Source organism: Heterocephalus glaber, unplaced genomic scaffold, assembly GCF_053883595.1.
Source record: "Heterocephalus glaber isolate CG9 unplaced genomic scaffold, H.glaber_assembly_v1.0 deba00000621, whole genome shotgun sequence".
NCBI classification, from domain to species: Eukaryota; Metazoa; Chordata; class Mammalia; order Rodentia; family Bathyergidae; genus Heterocephalus; species Heterocephalus glaber.
The window spans coordinates 17,950,082-17,970,749 of record NW_028258153.1 but is presented as its reverse complement, the minus strand read 5'-3'; the positions used below and the strand labels follow the sequence as shown (position 1 = coordinate 17,970,749).

Sequence of the window (20,668 nt, the reverse complement as noted above, 5' to 3'; positions counted from 1 at the left end):
CCATTCCTATATTTGGTGCTGATGATCAAACTCACCTCAACATCTATTTATTCCAAATAAAGTCAGCATAGAAAACCTCAGATTTTTGTTGGATTGGAGAGGAGTATTACTCTTATTTTAATTGTATTTATTCTCGTTGCATGGGTGGCAATATTCCCTAACATTGGGGAGTTTACTACAAATAAGGCATTGTAGAGTGCCACTCCTACATCCGGGAAGCTGAGTATCTTCTCAAAGAATCTCTCAGCAATACAGTGGAGTCAGCAGGAGTTCACAGTGTGACTGCCACTGAGCTCTCAGCTCTAAAAAAAAAAATTCTATGCTTTTTCTGGTTCATTTATCTTCCTTCTCTTAACAGTCATTTCACACTTTCACCTTGATCCTTTAAACCTCAGCCTTTCCCCTGGTCTTCCGCTCTCCAGACCTGGCCTTCTGTTTTATTTTGCACTCTTCCATCCTACATACCTATGTGTCTCTGCAGCCATCATCTCTTCTGCTTCCCTTGATCCTCAGCAGTACAGATACTTCTAGTTTAAAGCTGATCCTGTGCTCTGGAACTCATGTTTTGCTGCAGGTTTGAGGACCTTTCTCACTCCCCTCTACCTCTGTCCTCTCTCTCAGTTGTTAAACATTAACATCCATCCAGATATCTCTCCACCTATTTTATTTTGAGATATGTGAATAATGCACATAGAACCAAATCCAATAGGTCTGAGAGATCCAGTAGTGAAACCTTCCTTCCCTGGCCACTCAGCCTCTCCTCCAGGCTCCTCACTGTGGTCATCAGGACATTTCTTGTCCTCATGCCCAGCTGAGATCATTCTTAAAACACTCTCTGCCTTTACAACTTCTGTGACCTCCGATCTTATCCTATCTGTCACATGCTCCTCTGTCAGCTGCTCCCATCTACATAACCATTTTAGCCTAGCTTCCTGCAGGCCCTCCAGACCTCCTTCTCTCATTTTCTCTTACACAATTTCCATCATGCTCACAGCTTTTTTTCTGTTTATAAGGCAATAACTTTTAACTTGACACCTGCTGTCCAGATCTTTTTGAGCTTTAGGAAGTATGTAGCTTTCTGTCTGATATTTTAAACATCACATAGGTATTCAGAATCAGAACGTAAGAACTAAACTCATCCTTCCTGTACTCTGGTACCAGCCTCTTCCTGTCCCACCCACACACACACACACACACACACACACACACACACAGACACACGCACACATGCACACGTCTCTCTTTTTCACATGATAATGTCCTTTTACCATTTACTCCATCAGTGAATATACCCACTTGCTCAGCCAGAAGAAGCCTGAGTCCTTGGGACTCCCCAGCACCACCCCATCATCAGGTCTTGATAATTATGTCTCCTAGATATCTCTCAAATTTTGATTGCCTCTGGTCCTGGGTATAATCATCTCTTCAAGGGTGTTTTTCAAACAAATCACACAGCCTGTCAATTTCTGGGGCTGGTCCTACCCTTCTGACTGCCTCTTTCACGCACTTCTCTGCCAGCTGCTCTGGATCGTGTCATTCTCAATCCAGAATCTTCTACGGCTCTCACACGTACTCCTCATGGCTCTACCTCAGCTCTGCCTCTTTAGGATTCAGGTCCATGAGTTTTTCCAAAGAAGCTGATCTACGCTTTCCTGCCTCAAGTTCTTCCCTTCTCTCCCCAGGCCTCAGTCTCCCAGCACAGCTCCCTTTCCTTCTCATTCCTGAGCTGCATCCCAGGGAAGTCATTTTCCTGAGTGGCTCCCCGACGTACTGCGGCTCTGAGAGGGCAAAACCAAGCCTGTCTCATTCACCCCTGCATTCCAGCTCTCAGCACCAGCTTCCAGTTTACCCTACATACATATTAGTGGGAAGGAGGAATGTGGGACTCAAAAAGATATTTGATTAACGTTTTTTGCATAAATAGATTTATTTCTCCATGTCTATTTCTGTATTGATCCTGGGATTTTCTTTAGGTCAAAAGAAGGAAAGAAAGAAAAATGACAGTATTTCCCTATGCGTTTAAGGAAAATGATCCTGAGAAAAATAAGCCTATTGAAATTCATTGATGTTTAAATAAAGTTATCTAAAAGTAAATATGATGCAGTCTTAAGCCCTGGTGCCTGTGAATGTGGCCTTATTTGGAAATAGACTCTCAGCAGATATTTAAGACTCAGTTTAATTGGGCCTTATTGGAGTGGGGTCACACTGGAGTGGGGAGGAGGGTCCTAAATGCAACGACTGGTGCCCTTATATGGGGGAAGAGAGAGATCTGGAAACACAGAGGCAGAGGGAAGGTAGACATGTGAAGGAAGCAAAGATTGGAGTGATACAGCTCCAGGCCAAGAAGGCCATGTTATCTGGCAGAAGGTAGAAGAGAGAAGGATGGATTCCTCTCCAGAGTCTTCAGCGGGAACATGGTCCTACTAACACCATAATCTGAGTCTTTTATTCTCCTGAACGGTAAGGAAATAATTCTGTTGTTTTAAGTTACCCAGTCTTGTAGTAATTTGTTATAGTAGCTGTAGAAAACTAATACATCTGATATTTACAGACTTTATAAGGCCATAGTGTTTTTATGATTTGATTTCCTTAGCAATTTTATGTTTTATTTCAAAAGACACACTGAACTCGGCAATTTATTTTGACGGTAATTTAGTTTAAAAATGATAAAATATAGACTAGTGTTATCTATGTTATTAGTGATTAAGTTATAACAAGTATTTAATACTTTTTTTTTCTTTTTGGTACGGGGATTGAACTTGGGTCCTTGCACCTGTGCAGCAGGTGACGAAACCACTGAGCTAAATCCCCGGCCCTATTTAATACTTTCTTAATAGCAGCCCAATGAAAGATCACATCTAAGAAATTATTACCTGACTGGTATGGCTGAAAAGTCATCAATTCTCCAAGTGCAACAAGTTTTTCCTGTTGAAAAATTTTATAATCAGTTAAATGACCACAATCACTACCTTCATTATCTTTAATAGAAAAAAACTTTAATTCTAGATCAAAAAACAACAACAAATATTTTTAACATTCCAGAAAGTATACAGCCAAATGAGAAGTGTTCTTTTGCTGATTTCTTTAAACCTTCATTGCCTCATTATTTTTAGGAATAAGATACAAATTGAACCCAGAGAAAACCAATGTATACGTCTTGGTCTAGGGGAATCAGCTTCAGGTCATTAACATAGTCAGTTCCCTTGAGGCTAGGGATGTCCCTCAGTGGCATCACACCTGCCTGGCAAGCGCAAGCTCCTGAGTTCAATTCCTTGTACCAGGGGGAAAAAAAGTCAGTGTGTACTCTTGAGATTACCTGAATTAGATCACTTGTCATTCCTGTCATTATGTCTTTACTAATTTCAGTATCTTCGAGATCTGTAAGAACTGCCCAAGTTCCATTCTCAAATTTCACAGGCATAGAAAAGACAATCCCTTCAGGAATACCAAACTGGCCTGCAGTAAGCAAACACAAGGCAAAGCAAAACAAAAGAACTCAGAAAATAAATACTTCCTACTAAGGGTCATAGAAAAGGACACAAAGATTCCCAATTTTTAATGGTAATAATGGAACTGAATTTCTGGAAATTCTCCACAAAGGACCAAAGCACTCGTTCTGTGAGTATTGCCTGAGCACTTGTCCAAGTACTGACAATTCTCCCTTCTCTATTTCTCTCGTATCTGGAAGTTAATGCCACCTTTCCTTCCACATCTTGATTGTGCTTCTTGTGTCTGCTTCCCAAAGTTTTTCCATGGCTCCCTGTGTTGTCCATGAGCCTGTCATTTGTCAATCTGGGCCTCCATGCTTCTGAACAATTATGGCAATCACGCTGTTAGGACAGGAAGGGCCGGGAAGGGGAAGCACTGGGCCAGAGAGTTGCTTATTTCCTTATAGCCTCCAGGTCCCCATTTGGATGTGCTCTAAATAAAACAGACGGACACTATGTATTACTAACTGAGCACCATCCAGGTAAAATTGCTCTCCATTTTGATGCTTCGGTCAAATAAAGAGAATCATTCTTGCTATTCTAGGGACTAAAAATGTTGTCAATAGGGGGAAAAAAAACCAACCCTGAGGATGGTCAAGAAACTGGATCCAAACAACTTTTCTATAGGGAGCTTCACAGGTCCTCTATTAGTTTTTTTATTTGCTTTATCTGTGAAGAACTAGTGTCAGGGACAGGGAATGTATAAGGGCTTACCTAAAGCAGATAATGATCACCCATCTCCCTCCCTGGATTACGGTATTCTTTATTTTTGAATATAATTTCTACATAGATTTAACTTTCTTTCTACAAATCAAGACAGGGTTTTTAAATGCCTATCTTCTATAAAGTTAACACACAGATCTTAGCTCACAGTGTGCAAATTTTACACACCTTAACTTCAAGTGAACAAGGTTCACTGAGTGTCTACTATATGAAATGCTCCTTTCACAAAGGTGTAGAAAGATGATGAAGAGTCCCCACCCTCAGTGTGTAGACAGCCTAATGATGAAGGGGACATATGCAACTAAAAAGGCAGACTATGATACGCTCTCTGCTAGAGGAACAAAATGCTTGCAAGTAGAGGGGAGAGACAGAGGTTAATTATTAAATGAGGGATTTGGAGCACGTCCTTGAGCTGCACCAAAGTCATTGCAACAAGGGCGATGATAGTGGTTCTGCTGATACACAAGGAATAAAAGACATGGATTGGATTGGGGAGGAAAACAGTAAGTTAGGTTGTTCTATGTTGGAAGTGAGTGACAGCATGAAATCCTGGTGGCCAAGTCTCATGGCCAGAGCTCAGCAGGGAGGTCCAGGCCTGAAGCTCTGAGAGCAAAGAAGTTTGCTGAAGGAGACAGCAAAACAGGAAGGAAAGACATGCTTGAGGTCGAATCTGCAGAGGATAGACCCTCATTCAGTCTTTTTATTGTTTTATATAAAGGGTAGAAGACTTCTGAATAGGTTTTGGAAGAAAACATGCAGGCTGTAAAAGTTCCAGAGCAAGTTTTCCACATCCCCAGGGCTTCCTGGTCCCCTTAAGTTCTGGTCCTCTTTGCCTCCTGCTCTGGGTCTTCGCTCCTGGTGCTCCTTATGCTTGTTGTTCTTCCCGCACTTGTTTTCTAGTCAGCACTACTCAGACTGTGTGGCTTCCTTCAGTGTCAACTCCACGAAGCCTGCTCTAATTCTTCCAATTCCTGGATTTTGCTTTCCCTTTCTCAGCTGAGTACAGTAAGAAAAATTTCTTGGAACTATTTACTTTATGTATCTGACTCTCCTTTACTTTATATTTGGTTTTCTGAAGGCAGAGGTTGGTTCTGATTTATATGTGTGTTCCCAGTGCATTCATACAAAATATTATTAAATTTTTGAAACAACAATTGAATTAATACATGAGTTAATAAATGTACTATAATATGTGTAAGTCCAGCTTATAGGCCATGTTAAGACCTAGACAGGAGGTTTTAAAATATGATATGATACGAAAAACTCAGATTTACCTTCACTCAATACTCCTACAGACACAATCTCCCCTGGTGGTGAGCCATGGTACCAATATTTCAGCGTTGTGCCTATGCTGTGTGCAGCTAATATGCCGCCAAAATGTTTTCCTGTGGTGGTCAAAGTTTTAAGAGTTGTCACAAATTCTTTTTTTAGCCACTCACTGCAAAGAGAGAAAGAAACAGCTTTATAATAGAGAGAGAAAGGGAAATTTGAAAGGATGTTCCATGGCTCAATAGAACTAAGTACAAGGTATGATATCCATAATCAAGACAGAAATATGACTCCATATGTTGCTTCAAGTGCCTTCAATCCTCATTCAAAAGTCCATGGAAAAGTAACAAAAGGGAATGGGAGGGAACCCCCAAATTTCAAACTAAAAGCATAACAATATAAATATGGGACACAGAAAAGTGGCCAAAGATGGCAGGAACAATTACTTTCACTACAAAGAATTTATTCTATATAGATGCTATCTTGGAACCAGTAACGTGGTACCCTTCATTTAAAAAAAAAAATCACAAAAGCATTATGAGCATTGAGATTCAGGGAAATAATTGTGTTTTCATGAGCTGGTGTGTAAACTCAGGGAACAGCTGGACTGGACCAAGTGCTAATGGCTGCCCTGCCAATGGCTTAGCACAGGACATGGCTCTGTGTCACACAGGTCCTGCACAGGCAGCAACATGGAAGTCAGGCTCCGGGACTCTTCACTCCCAGGCATGGGTGAAGCTTCTGTTGCCTGGGGATGGAAAGTGTGGGCAATGGGGGGAAATGCTACAATCTCAATGCTACAGAAGTAGACAAAAGCTCCAAAGGCACTCCTGCGCACCTCTCCTCCGCCTCATCGTAATGCTAGTGTTTCCTACGCCATTTCATCTTCCCAGTGACCTTAGGCCATATTGTGTTGCCATTTCCATTGTGCAGATGGAGAAACCAAGGCATAGAGAAGTTAAGCAACTTCTCCAAAGCTACACAGCTAATGAGTAGAAAAGTGAGAATTCAACCCAAGTAGCTTGGCCTACGCATGAGTGTCTCCACATCTCAATTCTGCCTCTCCTGGGACAGAAGTCCCAGCCTCGCCTGGCCTGGGCCTCACCTTAATTCCTCCTTCTCAAAATATTTCAATTTGGCTATATCTGTCTTGAAACTAGGTGAACCTTCCTTTACATATTATACTTGTTTGAGAGCTAACATTAATGGAATATGTAGACTACTTTAGCAATAATCTGAAACATAAAAACTCACAATTTCAAAATCAAACTTGGGTTGGTATTGACTTGATATTTTGTGAAATTGTCTAAGTTTCTTCAATAGAAAACATAAAATATGAGTAAATGATGTAAGTTATTTTTTTTACAAAGAGATATATGATGGTCCTAAAGATAGAAACAATTATTATACACTTATACAACACTGTTAATACACTGTACTTAAAAATATACTGTACCTATCAAAAATCAAGTTTAGAACAGGGCGGGAATATTGAGGAGGTCCCCAAATGGCACTCTCCTGTTTGTAAGCTCTTGCTTTCCTCAGATCAACGTAATGACTTCCAGAGATACTACCCCAAATAATCACATTCTTGATGCCTAAGAATAGAAATAAAGAATGGCTATAACAAAGTACATTAATATAAAAATTACATGAAGCCTAGTTTTGTTTATGTTTAGCGCGGTCCATTTGCTATAAAATGAATCAAACTTTATGGTCTCTAAAGCTGTATAAGAGGTTTGGATCACCTCCTTCATCACCAGGGATAGGCAGTCCCTAATAATGCTTTGTTAATGGTATGGGTAGGTGAGTAAATCCAAGGAATATTGAAATGTATCCTGAAAGAAATTGTTACTGAAAATTATATTGCTGGGGTTGGTCCTAACCTTATTACAGAGAGAGAAGGAAGGGAAAGAAGAGAGAGAGGGAGAGGGAGAGGGAGAGAGAGAGGGAGGGGGAGGGAGGAGGGGGAGGGGAGGGGAGGAAGAGGGAGAGGGAGGGGAGGGAGAGAGGGAGGGAGAGAGGGAGAGGGAGAGGGAGAGAGAAAGAGAGGGAGAGGAAGAGAAAGCACACTTTTTTTTGGTACCAGGATAGAACTCAGGAGAAAGCACACTTTTAATCTTCTTTGATTGAGACCAAGTGTCTTTCATTGTACACTCAAATAGAAACTTGGAAAAATGACTTCATTCTTGGATTTCATCTCCTGTGAAATGCAGCTGCTATAATAATAGGACCCTAGGGAACATTTTAAGTCCATAACTAATTAGAAATTATATTCTGTGTGTGAGGCACTTCTTTCTGGGTACTAGGTTTAGAAGAAAGAAATCAGACCCAAACTCAGAACACACAACATTCTACAGTAAAGGGGAGTCGGTGAAGAAACAGCTACTCTACCATGACAGTAGTTATCTAAGAAAGAAATAAGAGGACAAAGGTTAAAGGGAAATAAGAATTGCTATTTAATAGGTCTCTACAACTGGATTTTCTAGGCATATTGTATGCAAAGTACAAATAAGTAACTTTACAGTGGTACCTCAGTTCACAAACTTAATTCTTTCCATGATTCTGATCGCAAACCAAATTGGACAAGAACTGAACCAAATTCAATGGTTAGGTTCAACACTGACCTTATGGGGAAATTTAATTCGGTTCTCATTCAGTTTGGTTTGTGACCAGAACTGTGGAAAGAATTAAGTTTGTGAACCAAGATACCATTATATTTAATTACTTGTTAATTATTTATTTGCTTAAACACTTAATTCTATATTAAGAAGAGTAAATTCTTTCTTTCAAGATTATTTTTGGTTTGAAGTAGCAGAATTTGGCTACTTGGCTACTAACTTGGCTTAGGTGGAAGGAGTTTACTTTTCTTAGATAACAAGTCAAAGGAGGCAGTGGCATATGCTGTTTCAACAGCTTAAAGATCTGATTCTCACGGTCTATCCCTCATGGTCCTAAAATGGCTGCAGCAGTTCCAGGTATCACATCTCACAGCTGTGAGGCTACACTGTTAAGTCATTCTTAGCTGCAAGAGAAGCTAAGAAAAGGAGTATGATTGTTTGAACTTCTGGAGCAAGGGACAGGCTAGGGGAGAGAAGGGAGAGAATGGGTTGTCTTGGGTAGACAACCATCAATGTCAACCTCGTCCTCTGACATTCTCCCCTTCATCAGAATGGCTCATGATGTAGGAATAGCTACTTTTCTTTCCAACACTCAGCTCTCAGGAGAGCTAATTATGCACATTTGAGCCCCTCCATTAGCTGTATGTTGTAGGAGGAAAGGGAAAAATTGTCAGGTTTTGAAATTCATAGGATCCACATGGGCAAAATAACTCTCCAGCATAGGGTAGATTTACTTCCTACAGTCTAAAGAAGCTTAATCTCACTGGGTCTCATTTTTCTTAATGGTTTTAAGACCCTTAATATCTGTAAATATCTAAATTATGCATTATGCTTCAGAAAATTAGTTCACATCTGCTGGTTGTTTTCCTCCTAGTATTCCTTTCTCCTTTTTTTCTTTAAAAATTTGATTTTATTTGCAATAACTGCCCTTTCTCCTACTTCAGACCATAGGGTTTGAGTGGGCTGTTGTTTCCCATTAGGTCTGGCCTAGGATGAGGCCCTTGGCTCCATCTCCTGACCATTAGATTGACTCAGAAGCTGGCACATGGTCCCCACCTGGCCAAGAAGTCTGTGCTCCTTTTGCCCAAACAGGCAAGAAGGACAGCCCTCTTCTTATGGGAGGGTGAGCTCAGCAGACAGAAGCAGAGATGCCAGTGGTCACTGCCATCTCCAGAGTCCACCTGAGGCTAGATCCAACATGGAAGGAAAGGCCAAAAGAAGGAATGAACAAATCCAAGATCATGTGAATCCCAGCATGTAGCTGTGCCTGAAACACGAACTACCACCTGTCCTTCCAGTTACTGAAAAGAGGCTGTCTGTCTGACTTTAGTCATGCTGAGTTGACGTTCTGTCACTTGCAATGTAAGGAGTCCTGGCTGAGCCATTACATGTGGTCTGAGGAACAAGCTTGTGTGAACTGAACTCAGGGCAGGTCCTGAACCTTGCTTTTGTTTGTTTGTGAGCCAAGGTGTCACTATGGAGCCCAGACTGGCCTAAAATTTACCATGGAGCCCAGGCTGGCCTCGAACTCTCAGACATCCTCTGCCCTCAGCCTCCCAAGTGCTGGGATTATAGGCTTACACTGCCAGGCCTGGCTTTTCTGAAAAAGTTTGCTACCCTCTTGGCATCTGGAATGATTTCTGAATGATTTCTTTGGTGGTTTTTCTCTTTACTGCCATTTTCTTAACTCTATTTTTATTGTTGATGGATTTCTCCTGGCTGCTCCATTGACAAGTTTACTTTGACGACTGTCTCTAACATCTCTCCTTTGTTTTCCAGACTTTCCTCCAGTTTTTCTTTCTTTTGTCTCTCACACAGTTATCTGCTTTGCGTACAACAGAGCTTAGAATTATGGTATCAGCAGATCCACAAGGCAGCAGCCGCTTAGTGGTTGAAAGCCTCCTGTTATGATGCCCAGCATATACACACATACTGCACACACCTTGTTTTAAATTTGTGTCACTTCTTCTTGATACTTTTAATCGGTGTATTATACATCTTTAGTGAAAAGGCAGCATCTACAAATATATATATATATATATATATAAATATAAGGTTGATCACATAGATAAAATGGTTAGAAAAGGATTCATTTCCTGTTGGATGATTTTAGTATTTAGTTTAGCTGAGTTTTATCCTGACCCCAAGGGTAAGACACTAAAGATATATAAACAAGAATACAAGGGATTGTGCTTTCTGGGACTTCCATGTAAAGAAATGGTAATACAGCACTGAGTAGCATGTTAGGGGCTCACTGATGTTCTTCACTGCCTTAGAGCCTTCTGGGCCTGCACTTCATTGTCTTCTCACTTCTGCTTGAGAGAATGTCCTGCGCCTCTCCATTCTCAATGGATGCTAATCCACCTGCTCCATCCAAGGGCACAAAGAGCTAAAACATGTCAAATGTGATTTCTCCTTTTAAATACAACAACCCATTTTGTGATCCAGTCTCATGGTTACATGATTTTCATGTCTACCCATTCAAATCTTAGTAGGGGCAAAAACCGAGCAGACAGCATAAACCAATCAATAAATTTAACATTTTTGCAGATTTTTACCATGTGCCAGCCACTCTTTGACGCTCTTTAGAACTATATCTCACGGAATGCAAACATCTGTTCTAGGAGGAAGGTGCTGTTAACATCCTCGTTTTAAAGATGAGCAGACTGAAGCAGAGCGAGTTTGACTGCTCAAGGTCTCACCATGGGAAGTGGGGCAAAGCCACTTTAAAGAGCCCTAAATTTTTAAAAAACCAAAGTACTTTAATCAATTACTATCGTGGAAAAATGGAGTATTAAATTTCAAATAATTACCTGACCAATATAGATTTTACTATATTAAACAATATTAATTTCTATAAGGATGGACATTCTTTTTGTAAGCATGTAAATGCCTGTGGAAAAAATCTGCACCATCCAGTAGGCCCTCCCATGCAAGGGTTCACTTTCTGTGCTTCTAGTTACCCTCGGTTAACCTTTGGCTGAAAATATTAGATGGGAAATGCCAGAAATAAACAATTCATACGTTTCATACAACTTTATTATAGTATATTGTCATAATATTTCTAGCTTATTATTAGTTAGTGTGGTTAATCTTTTGCTGCTCCTAATTTATAAATTAGCCTACAGCCATTCCACCCTGAATGTGCCTGATCTTGTCTGACCTTAGAACCTAATTTATAAATTCACCTTCATCCTGGCATGCACATATAGGGAAAAAGAGTACACACAGGGCCCGATATGATCTGATGTTTCATCAGTCGAGGTCTTGGAGTGTAACCTCCAGGACAGCGGGGGAGTACTGTAGTTAAACAATGAGAAATTCTTTGTGTCTGCCTCCTATGTTCAGGTGGTGTGATTAAAAAAATACGGTGAATATATAATTTTAAAAAATTTGTTGAAACATTGCCATTAATCCCTCTCAGAATAGTCCCCTCTACTTTGAACACTTCCCGTCATTCTTGCCGCTTTCTGATGCAGTTCTGGAAGTCTTCCTCTGTGACTGTCTTTAGTTGTGTTGTTGTGCTTGCCCTAATGTCCTGAATTAATTCAAAATATTTACCTTTCATAGTCATCTGGGGTTTGGGCAAGCTCCAGAGGTCACATGGTGCCAGATCCAGTAAGTAAGATATATAAGGACACCCCACAATGTTTTTACGCGCCTGCTTGTCTATTCGATGGCACTGGGCACGAGCATTTGCAGCATCTATGATGACATCTGGTGAAACACTCACGAAAGAGGACTTCTAGAAGTGTTTCAGAAAGCGGTAAGAAGGATGGCACAAGTGTGTTCGCAGTGAGGAGGAGTATTTGATGGCGATTAACGGCCATGTGTCTTTTATCGTAGTAGATTTTAAAAATTTAAACACTCACCGTCGTTTTCCATCACCCCTTGTATTCCAGATATCCAGAAGGATCCTAGAAGATGCAGCTTCTAGCTGCTTGAAATCTTGTTTCAAAACCCAAACCCACACCCAAACCCTGCCGGGTTCACTCACAGGAGGGAGCGGTTTTCAATTTTCTGGCTAATACAGCTTTGGCTGCTCCTTCTACCCCGAGGGCCACAGCGATGATATTGTGTGCGATGCTTGGGGCGAATCTTTTCAGCAGCAGCGTCCTCAGATTCACGAAGGTCTTTCCCCCCACGATCACCCGGACGGAGTCCTGTGCGTTTCTCTCCATCAGCTGCCCGTAGAGGCTGCACAGGGGCACCCTCTGTCGCAGGCAGTCTTCCAGGCTGTGCACCTCCTGCTCTGTGCTGTCGTCCAGCAGGATGACCACTTGCGCCTGGCGGAAGGCCTCCTCCGGCCGCGTGCAGACCGCCACGCTGCGCAGCAAGGGCGAGGCCAAGTCCTCCACCTCCATCGCCAGGCTTCTGAGATCTCCTTCCGCCCGCTGCTGGTCGAACAGAGTGAGGCTCAGGACCGTGCCGCTCCCAAACACTTCTCCGCTTACCAGTATGGGAATCAGGCTGCGGCCCGCAGGAGTGGATGCGCTGAAAAACCCAAAGCTGGGTTGGGAAGGCGTAGGCCCTTGGCCCCGGTTAAGCATTTATTCTTAATAGATATTTCTGACGGGCGTTAATAATTAAGGCCAATAGAATATTCCAAATAAGCATTCACACAGCTGCATAGACATTTTAAGGGTAGGAATCAGAAGTAGCAAAAAAAAAAAAAATTGTCACAACTAATTACTTGTTCAGAGCGCCAGAAAACAATTTAAATAATGATATTATTTAAAAAGCAAGTAGAAGGGTCTTCTATTTCTATATCAACCAACTGGAGGGAGCTGGGAAATCTGAGAATTTCTAGTACTCATGGTGGGGTTGGGAGGGGAACAGTGAGGATTTCAACAGAACCTACACTGTATTTATCCTTCAAAGATGGGGAATTTATTTATCTAGGTGATAGGGTCATAGATATGTATTACAGAAGTCTCAAGTCTTTTCTATAGTTGTAATTTTTCATAGTAAAAATTGTTTTTAAAATGTGTATATGTTACATTGCACACATGTAGTTGGAAAGGACAGTGTGAGAGACAGACTGAAGGCTGGGGAAAGGAAAAGGGAAGAGACTGAGAACAAGAAACACAAAGAGAGAGAAGGAGAGCAGAGACAGAGGGAGAGACGGAACGACAAGGCCTGTGCCCCAGACCAGGAGGAATGAATAGAACTGAGGAAGGGAAAAGGGGCGGGGAGACAGGGAGTAAGTGCGTAAGAGCGAGGGAAAGTAGTAAGGAGAAAGAGGGAGGGAACGAGCGGCCACACTCTAAAGTTTCTTTCAGATTCAGTTCCTGTGCGCATGCATGCCTGTGTGTAAACCCTAGAATTCATGTGTGGGGTCATACTGGAGGACATACACACACAACCACATAGCTATACATCTAAGTATACACACACACACTCTCTCTCTCTCTCAAATGTCAAATTCGACATTTAGGTATTCTTTCACCACAGAACAAATCCCATCACATTGTCCTTTCTAAAGTAAAAACACAATCTTATAAATCCTGGGGTCTCACTGTCCTACCTGGTAATCCAAACTTGTAAGGGGCTGACAAGATCTTTTGAGGATTCTTTCTTCAGCTCTTTTTCTTTATGTGCCTCCAGGTTCTCTTGAGCAATTACCATCATCATCTCTGTAGTCATGCTCGAGGTGACACCATAGTAAAGCTAAACATTGGGAAGGAAAAAGTCACCTCAATGGCTATAATGGAAAGATTTTGTTTGAAGTAAAAATAGAGAGATGAGAGGATGCCTCAGAAAGCAAGACATTTGAAGCATAAAATAATGTAAGAGAATAATCTGTGAGGAGATAAATCAACTTAATTTATGTACCTGAGCATGCTCCAGGAACTCATTATACCCTCCCAAGAGCAAACCCTTTCCTCCACGATCCAGCAGCTCTCTCCAGATGATGGGGGAGTTTTTGTGACTCCATTTATTCTTTTCACACACATCTTTCAGCCAGTCCTATTGAAAGATACTCCAAGAGAAGTCAGATATTTAATTTGTTTGAGATTTCAACTAAATATCTTAGAACTCAAACTCCAAATACCAGCTTGCTTTTAGTGTCACTATGTATATGAAATACTACATAGTTATCTTTAAATAGAAAAACAAAAAATGTAGAAAATAGTGCTGATTTAGCTAACAATTTAAGAAATACAAAAGAATATTCTTCAAATTCACTGGCAACAAAGGTACTGAAAGTTGTGTTTTCTTTTTAGGACACCTGGAGTGCAACTGTCCAACTTAAAGAGAGGTCAGGTGTTGTTCTAATTTGATTGAATTTTAAAAAGTGATTTTTTCCCCCTTATTCTTATATGTGAGATATTTGTAGTTTTATGGCCACATAAATTTTGATACTGCTTTTCAAACCCATGGGCATGTTTTATGCAGGTCAGACTGAAATAATGAGCTAAAAGTTATCTGGAGATTTCTGATAATATTTATGAGAAAAAGTTTAAATGATCATTATCTGGTTTGTGTAGAATAAGATTGAGCAGAGACAGGGACAAGCATTCTTATCTGCCCAGTACAGGGGACAGTCTTAAAACCATGAGGCTACCTAACAAATAAAATCTTGGCAGCTAATTCTTCTTGCTGGTCTTGAAGATCTCCCTTCCTTTATCCTGTCTGAAAACAAACCTGGCTGTGAGGATTCCATCATGGTCCCTCCACTTACAGCACAGTCCCAGCAATGGGTGTGGGGCCTAAGGAGGAAAAGGACTCTCCTGGAAAGAGCCTTTGGCACTGAGCAGAACATGCTGATGATCCTGCAGGAGCTGGCAGAATATACCCTGGACTCGCCCCTCGGAGTGCTAAATCAATAGTGGAACATAAAGCTGGACAAGAGAGACTTTCTTAATATAAAGCACTCATGCAATTCAGGAGGGCACACTCTGGCAAGGACCTCAGAAAATAGTGATGACATGTTGCTAGGCTGGCTCTTGAAAGCCTGGAGAAAATAATGGCCTAAGTAAAACAGCAATGCCAAAATTGCCAGGCAAGAAAGCAGAAGACAGGATGAAAAGCTGGTGGATATAGTACTATAGAGGCCAGAAAACCTCGTAGTCAGCCATGTTCTCTGAAAGGCTTTGGATGACAATACATTCACCAAGAGCATATGGAATGCACTGGCAAGACCAGTCCCAGTGTTACTGAGAACCCCAGCGTGCCCACCTGTTTCAGACCAGGGCCATTATAGGGTGCAGTGTTACAGAGTTGTGCTCCCTGGAAATTGGGATGATAAATTTTTGAAATAACAGCCCAGGGGGCAGTCCCCATCACAGAGTATCTATTGTGAAAGAAGTACTAAACAGCCCAGGACATGAGATGACTTACACAGCTGCAGTCACAAAGGGCTTACAAAGAGATTGAGTCATCTGACTGCTCCAGGGAATTGGCTAGCACTCACCAAAGCCTACCTACTTACTAGTGCTGCTTAATAGTTATTGTACCTGCACCAATGCTGGCCCCCAGATAATGGCACCACTCATAGAAGGTACTGGCCAGCCTCTCCCTGGCCGGTTGATCATAGTGGACTCCTTCCACTGTGTAAAGGCCAACAATTTATTCAGATTTGAATCCACATTCTAGGTAAAGAATTGCCTTTCCTGCTTGTAGAACTTTGATCAGCATCCCTGGTAAGAGCTTTCAAAATGCCTAACCTACCAACATTAGGTCCCGCTTAATGTCACTTCAAAACCAAGGAACCCAATTTTGGCAAAAGAGGTGCAATACTGAACATAAAACCATGGGATCCACTGCCCCTATAGGGTATCACAGGTATCACATCACTCATACAGCCTGATAGAGGGGCAGGGCAGGCCACCAAAGGTGCAGGCATTAGCTTGAAGACTGATACCAGGTAAGGGTGGGGCATCTCTTTCAGGATGTAATAATACTGTCAACCAATATAATATTTTGCCCGTAATAGGTAAAAATACCTGAATCCAGGAACCAAGGAGTAGAATGAAGAATGATCCTGTTTGCCATTGCTTCCCAAAACTCCATTAATCTCGACTGTGGGTCTGGTGGTTTTAAATACTCAAGAGGGAGTGCTTCTACCAGGGGACACAGGAAGAGTTCTGTTCACCTTTAAGCTATGGCTGCCATTAATCATACTGAGCTCCTGTTCCAAGAGACTAGCAGGCAAGGAAAGAAGTTACCATGCTTGAAGGCCCTGCTGATCAGGGGCATGCAGACCAGCTGTTTCCCAGCAAGGACAGTAATACTTAGCATCTAGGTCAGTGATAGTGAACTTTTTAGAGGCAAGTGCCCAAACTGCAAACCAAAACCCACTTATTTATCACAAACTGCCCATACTGCAATTAAAGCTGAATACAAAGGTTTTAGTTTTGAAAAAACAACTGTTTCCCAATGCCTGGCTGGGAGGGCAAGTTGGCTCATGTGCTGACAGAGAGGGTTAAGAGCCAGACTTAGTCTACTTACTTGTTAAGGTCTCATCTGTTCTAATAGATCTTGGGAAGAGATATAGATGGTGTTTTGAAACTGGTAAGTACTAATTTTCACTAGTGTTAAAATATCATTAGTATTTAAACATTCACTGCTGGAAGCCAATATGATATACTAGCCAATATTTAATTAAATAAAAGCACTTTTGTGTGTGTGTGTGTGTGTGTGCTCGTGTGTATTTAACAAAATGTAAAAAGCCTTCTTACCTCCCAAACATCAGGATGTTGTGTAATTTTAAATATTTGAAAATCAGGTAGATTCTTTTGTAAGTAGTCTGCCAGAAGTTCTGCTTTAGCATAATATGGACAATCTGCTTTACCTAAGAGAGTTAAAATTAGTCATGTTTCTTTTCATCACATAGAAATTATCATGTAGTTATGGGTATGTGCCACAAAATTATGGAATTAATCATAGTTATGATATATCTTTATATATAACATAAAATGTAGTAAAATTGCCATGACATAATCTTTAGATTTTTATTATGTTGATAAAAATAAATTTCATGGGAGGTCAGAATCTTAAATAGTAAAAGGTGGAAAGGAAAAAAGTCTATTGACTATTTACTTTCTTCCAGTACTGTGCCATGTCTGATTTCCTTAAGAGGCTGCCAGATATTGCTAATTAGGCTTGAAGTGCTAATAATGAGCTATTCCCTAGAAGCCACTCAAAGGTAAAGTGTGAAATGAGGAACATGGGAGTCACTTTCGAATTGGATATGTAGTCCAGAGGTGTGGCAGAGGCAGACTGAGGGAGAGAGAAGAGTCTGGGCTAATTTTTGTTTTCTAGATTGGATAGATAATTCTGACTTCATAAGAGGGAAAGCTGAGACAAGTGCAGTTGGGGCTGTCTGCAGTATCCATCAGCAGAAAGGACCAGCAGGCAGTCAGGGTGTAAATCTGAAGTGCAGGTGCCGTGGGAGGGTGCCAGACACACGGGGCGGGGGCGAGGGGAGGCTGAACGCACAGGAAGCTGAATCTGCCACCAGGAATGGGACTGAGTGTCAGATAGGGTAGGAGGGACAGGGGCTTCACTGGAACATATTTCCTTAGTTGCTTGCAATCACTAGTTTCTCAACCCTCACAGGAACTCTGGTCATCGACCCTTCTCCACCTCCTACTATCTGTCTCTTTGCGTAGTTCAAATCCATTGTGCATCACTTCAAATCACTCTATGGCTCTTGTCCTAAATGATTCTTCCTACTATCCTTCTGGAAAATAAGTCTTGTAGAAGCCCTCAACCTGGTGGCACTCAATCACATGACTTCCCTGTGTGTGGGTCCTTTCTGCTTAGTATCACTGGAAAAACATGGCAGAACCAAGCACATGAGAACATTATAAATTCAGTCTCCAGACTCAGGTGTTCCTCAATTCTAGAGAGCCCTCTGTTTCCCTTACTAGAACTCTCCAGTGTTCTCCGCAGCGACTATTTCAAATTTGGTCCACTTCCAAGTCTCTTCTGTCTTTGAACATTTCTCTGCACTACCTGAAGAAAATAGATCACCTTGTTTTCTACTTTACAAAAATTAAAACAAATCAAACAAACAGACATCAGTTGGGAAATTCCTGAACCTCCTGGCATCACACTACATGTCTGTCTGCATTTGGACGCATCCTTTCCTTTCTTCTTTTCCTGCTGTCTTGGTCTAATCCTACCACTTGATTTTGGAATCCCACCCTCTTTTGCCTTCTCAGGAATCTTGCTCAACTGATCATCCTCTCTTTTCAGAATTTTACTTCTGTTTTTAATGCCCCCTTTCCAACCTGCTTAAATATATTCAAGTTACATATAAGTTCTTGTGTCCAAAAAACCAATTTCCCATGTTTTCTATATGTTCTTTCTATTCAAACTTCTTTTAAAAAATCCTCTCTACTTTCCTTCCTCAATTCTCTACTTCCTTTTATTTCTAATCCCACTGCAATCTACCTTATCCCACAATTTTCTAAGAGGTTATAAAAACTTCCATGCCACTAAATTCAATGGATATATTTTGATCCCTTTCTTTTTAATTCATGATGTCATTTGTACTGCTGCACTCTTCTGCCTGCATGAAACACTCACTATGGTGGGGCATTCTGCAGGTCTTCCTACTTTTCTGGATACATCTGTCTATATGCTGCAGATACCTAATGCCTTTTCAACCCATTAAAGGGTATCATTCTGCATGCCACCTTCTCTTCCTACACTTTGTATTCTTACCAGCCAATCCTCACTTCCTTGGTTTCAAATAGCAATCTGTATCTTGTCTTATGCCTATCTCCCCATATCTGGATACCTCTACTGTCTTATATTCTTTCATCTCCTTCTAAGTGCCTCATAGGCACTCAACATGTCTATGATGGATTTTTGCCATCAGTCCCTGCCAAATATGCTCTTTCAACTATGTTCTTTATATCCATTTCCTAAGTCACTGAAGAATATTAAGAGTAACCATAGTACTAAGCTTATTCTCCTACTTAAATTTTTTTCAGTGACCTTTAATCTACCCAGTTATCCAAATCACTGCTTGGAAATAATTTTTAGCTTCTTCTCTCTTATTTGCCCTTCTCCACCCTGTTAGATATCCAGTTCTATAGTTTCTATCTCCTGAATAGGTCTCTAATCTACATTGCTCATCATGTTTTAATTTTATTATGTTCTCCTCCTCTAAAAGTCTTCCAAGTACTTTGGATAAAGTCTAAGCTACCTAATATGACTCAAAAACTACATTATTTAAGTGTAGCATCACCTTATAACATTCTTTCTTATACTCTTTGCTCTAGTCCTACTAAGCTTATTTCAATATTATACTTATTATACACTTTTAATTATTACCAAACTAGCTATTCTCACTTGAATCCCACCCTGACACAAATGCTTAAATTTCTGTTTCTCCATACCTCTTCTCTACCAGGTAAATTTCATCTTTCAGGTATCTCCTTAAAAATCTCCCCCTCCTTGGAAGTCATTCTCAGAATAAGTAAGGTCCTTTCCATTGTTGCTCTAGAACATTGTTCTGCTACTGCCACACACACAACATTTTCTGCAAGCTTCCCACTGTCTTCCTAGCATGCAGTTAGCCAGTGGTCACAAATATTCCAAGTAGACAAATGGTAAATGTAAATTCTGTTCAACGTATCAAAGAGGTCAAATAAGCAAGGGCTGCACAGCTTTTGTTAAACTCATTGGTGACTTCCGTGAGGGCAGTATCCACAAGGAAGAAGTCGTACAAATCAGATTGAGTGGAATGGAGGGGAGATGGAAAAGCAGTGGTTGCCTTCCTGCCAGGTCCTTCCCCTCCATTTGCTGCCAAAACAGGCATCTCAAAATGCAACCCTATTAAGGACACACTCTTCTCTAAATTTTTCAATCACTTTATTGCTTTCATAGTACAAACACCTCTGGTAGGTGTATGTGAGGTGCAACGATCTGGCTCCTGCTTGTGTAGTTTTAGCTCCAGGCCTTGTAATTCTCCCTATATCCAGAGTCTCCGATAGACTACGAAGTTTCTATCTTCTGTGTTTGTCTAGAATGGCCTTCCAACCTTAAACCTTCACAACTTAGCTCCTGTAACAGTCCCCAAAGTGAACTCCCTTGTGCCCTCCTTCCCCCCACTTCCACTTCCAGAGTAAGGGTGTATTCTCCCAGAGACTTGCGAATCTTTCCCTCATCGCATTAATTGCACCATATCAAAAGCACTTCTTTTCACGCTTTTCTCCACGAGGACGGAAACTCTCCGAGGGCAGGGATGCATTTTCCCCTCACTGAATCCGCCTTGCTCAGCAGTGCTTGGCTCGCTGTCACCTTCTAGTAAATACCCTGGACTACGTAAGAAAGCTCACTGTGGTCCTTCTGTAGGCTGGAGTTACATTTTGAGAGATCTGCAGGAGGAGGCAGGCAACACTCACCGGCAATCACAAATTTGGCCATGATCAAGCGAGGACTCAAAGTCAGGGACCACAGCGTCGCGGTTTCCTAGCAACCACTCCTCGGAGAGTGACGCAGGCGCACTATGGAGCTGGCTCGTTGACTGACACCTAGCGGGAAAGGTTGGGACTTCAAAATTAGTATTTGAGTAGGTTACGTTGCAGTGAACGATCACACATCGCT

The 20,668-nt window shown here is 41.3% G+C and overlaps 1 protein-coding gene across 3 annotated transcripts in view; it reads right to left on the bottom strand.

Moving 5' to 3' along the window:
• Mdh1b (malate dehydrogenase 1B) overlaps positions 1 to 20,661 on the bottom strand; it is a 38,369-nt gene extending 17,708 nt beyond the window's left edge. Inside the window, exons 1-9 of one of the 3 annotated variants that reach the window (XM_004851155.3) lie at positions 20,467 to 20,661; positions 16,786 to 16,898; positions 13,937 to 14,071; positions 13,629 to 13,771; positions 12,099 to 12,595; positions 6,937 to 7,078; positions 5,486 to 5,649; positions 3,317 to 3,456; positions 2,874 to 2,925 (exon numbers count right to left, since the gene is read on the bottom strand). In XM_004851155.3, coding sequence (XP_004851212.1) covers positions 2,874 to 2,925; positions 3,317 to 3,456; positions 5,486 to 5,649; positions 6,937 to 7,078; positions 12,099 to 12,595; positions 13,629 to 13,771; positions 13,937 to 14,071; positions 16,786 to 16,898; positions 20,467 to 20,488 — 1,408 coding nt within the window. In that variant the 5' untranslated portion in view covers positions 20,489 to 20,661. Of the gene's footprint in view, positions 1 to 2,873; positions 2,926 to 3,316; positions 3,457 to 3,498; positions 3,922 to 5,485; positions 5,650 to 6,936; positions 7,079 to 12,098; positions 12,596 to 13,628; positions 13,772 to 13,936; positions 14,072 to 16,785; positions 16,899 to 20,466 lie in introns of those variants that run through there. The other 2 variants (XM_087206236.1, XM_021263567.2) reach the window with 2 other exon arrangements.
• Positions 20,662 to 20,668: the final 7 nt, after the last annotated feature.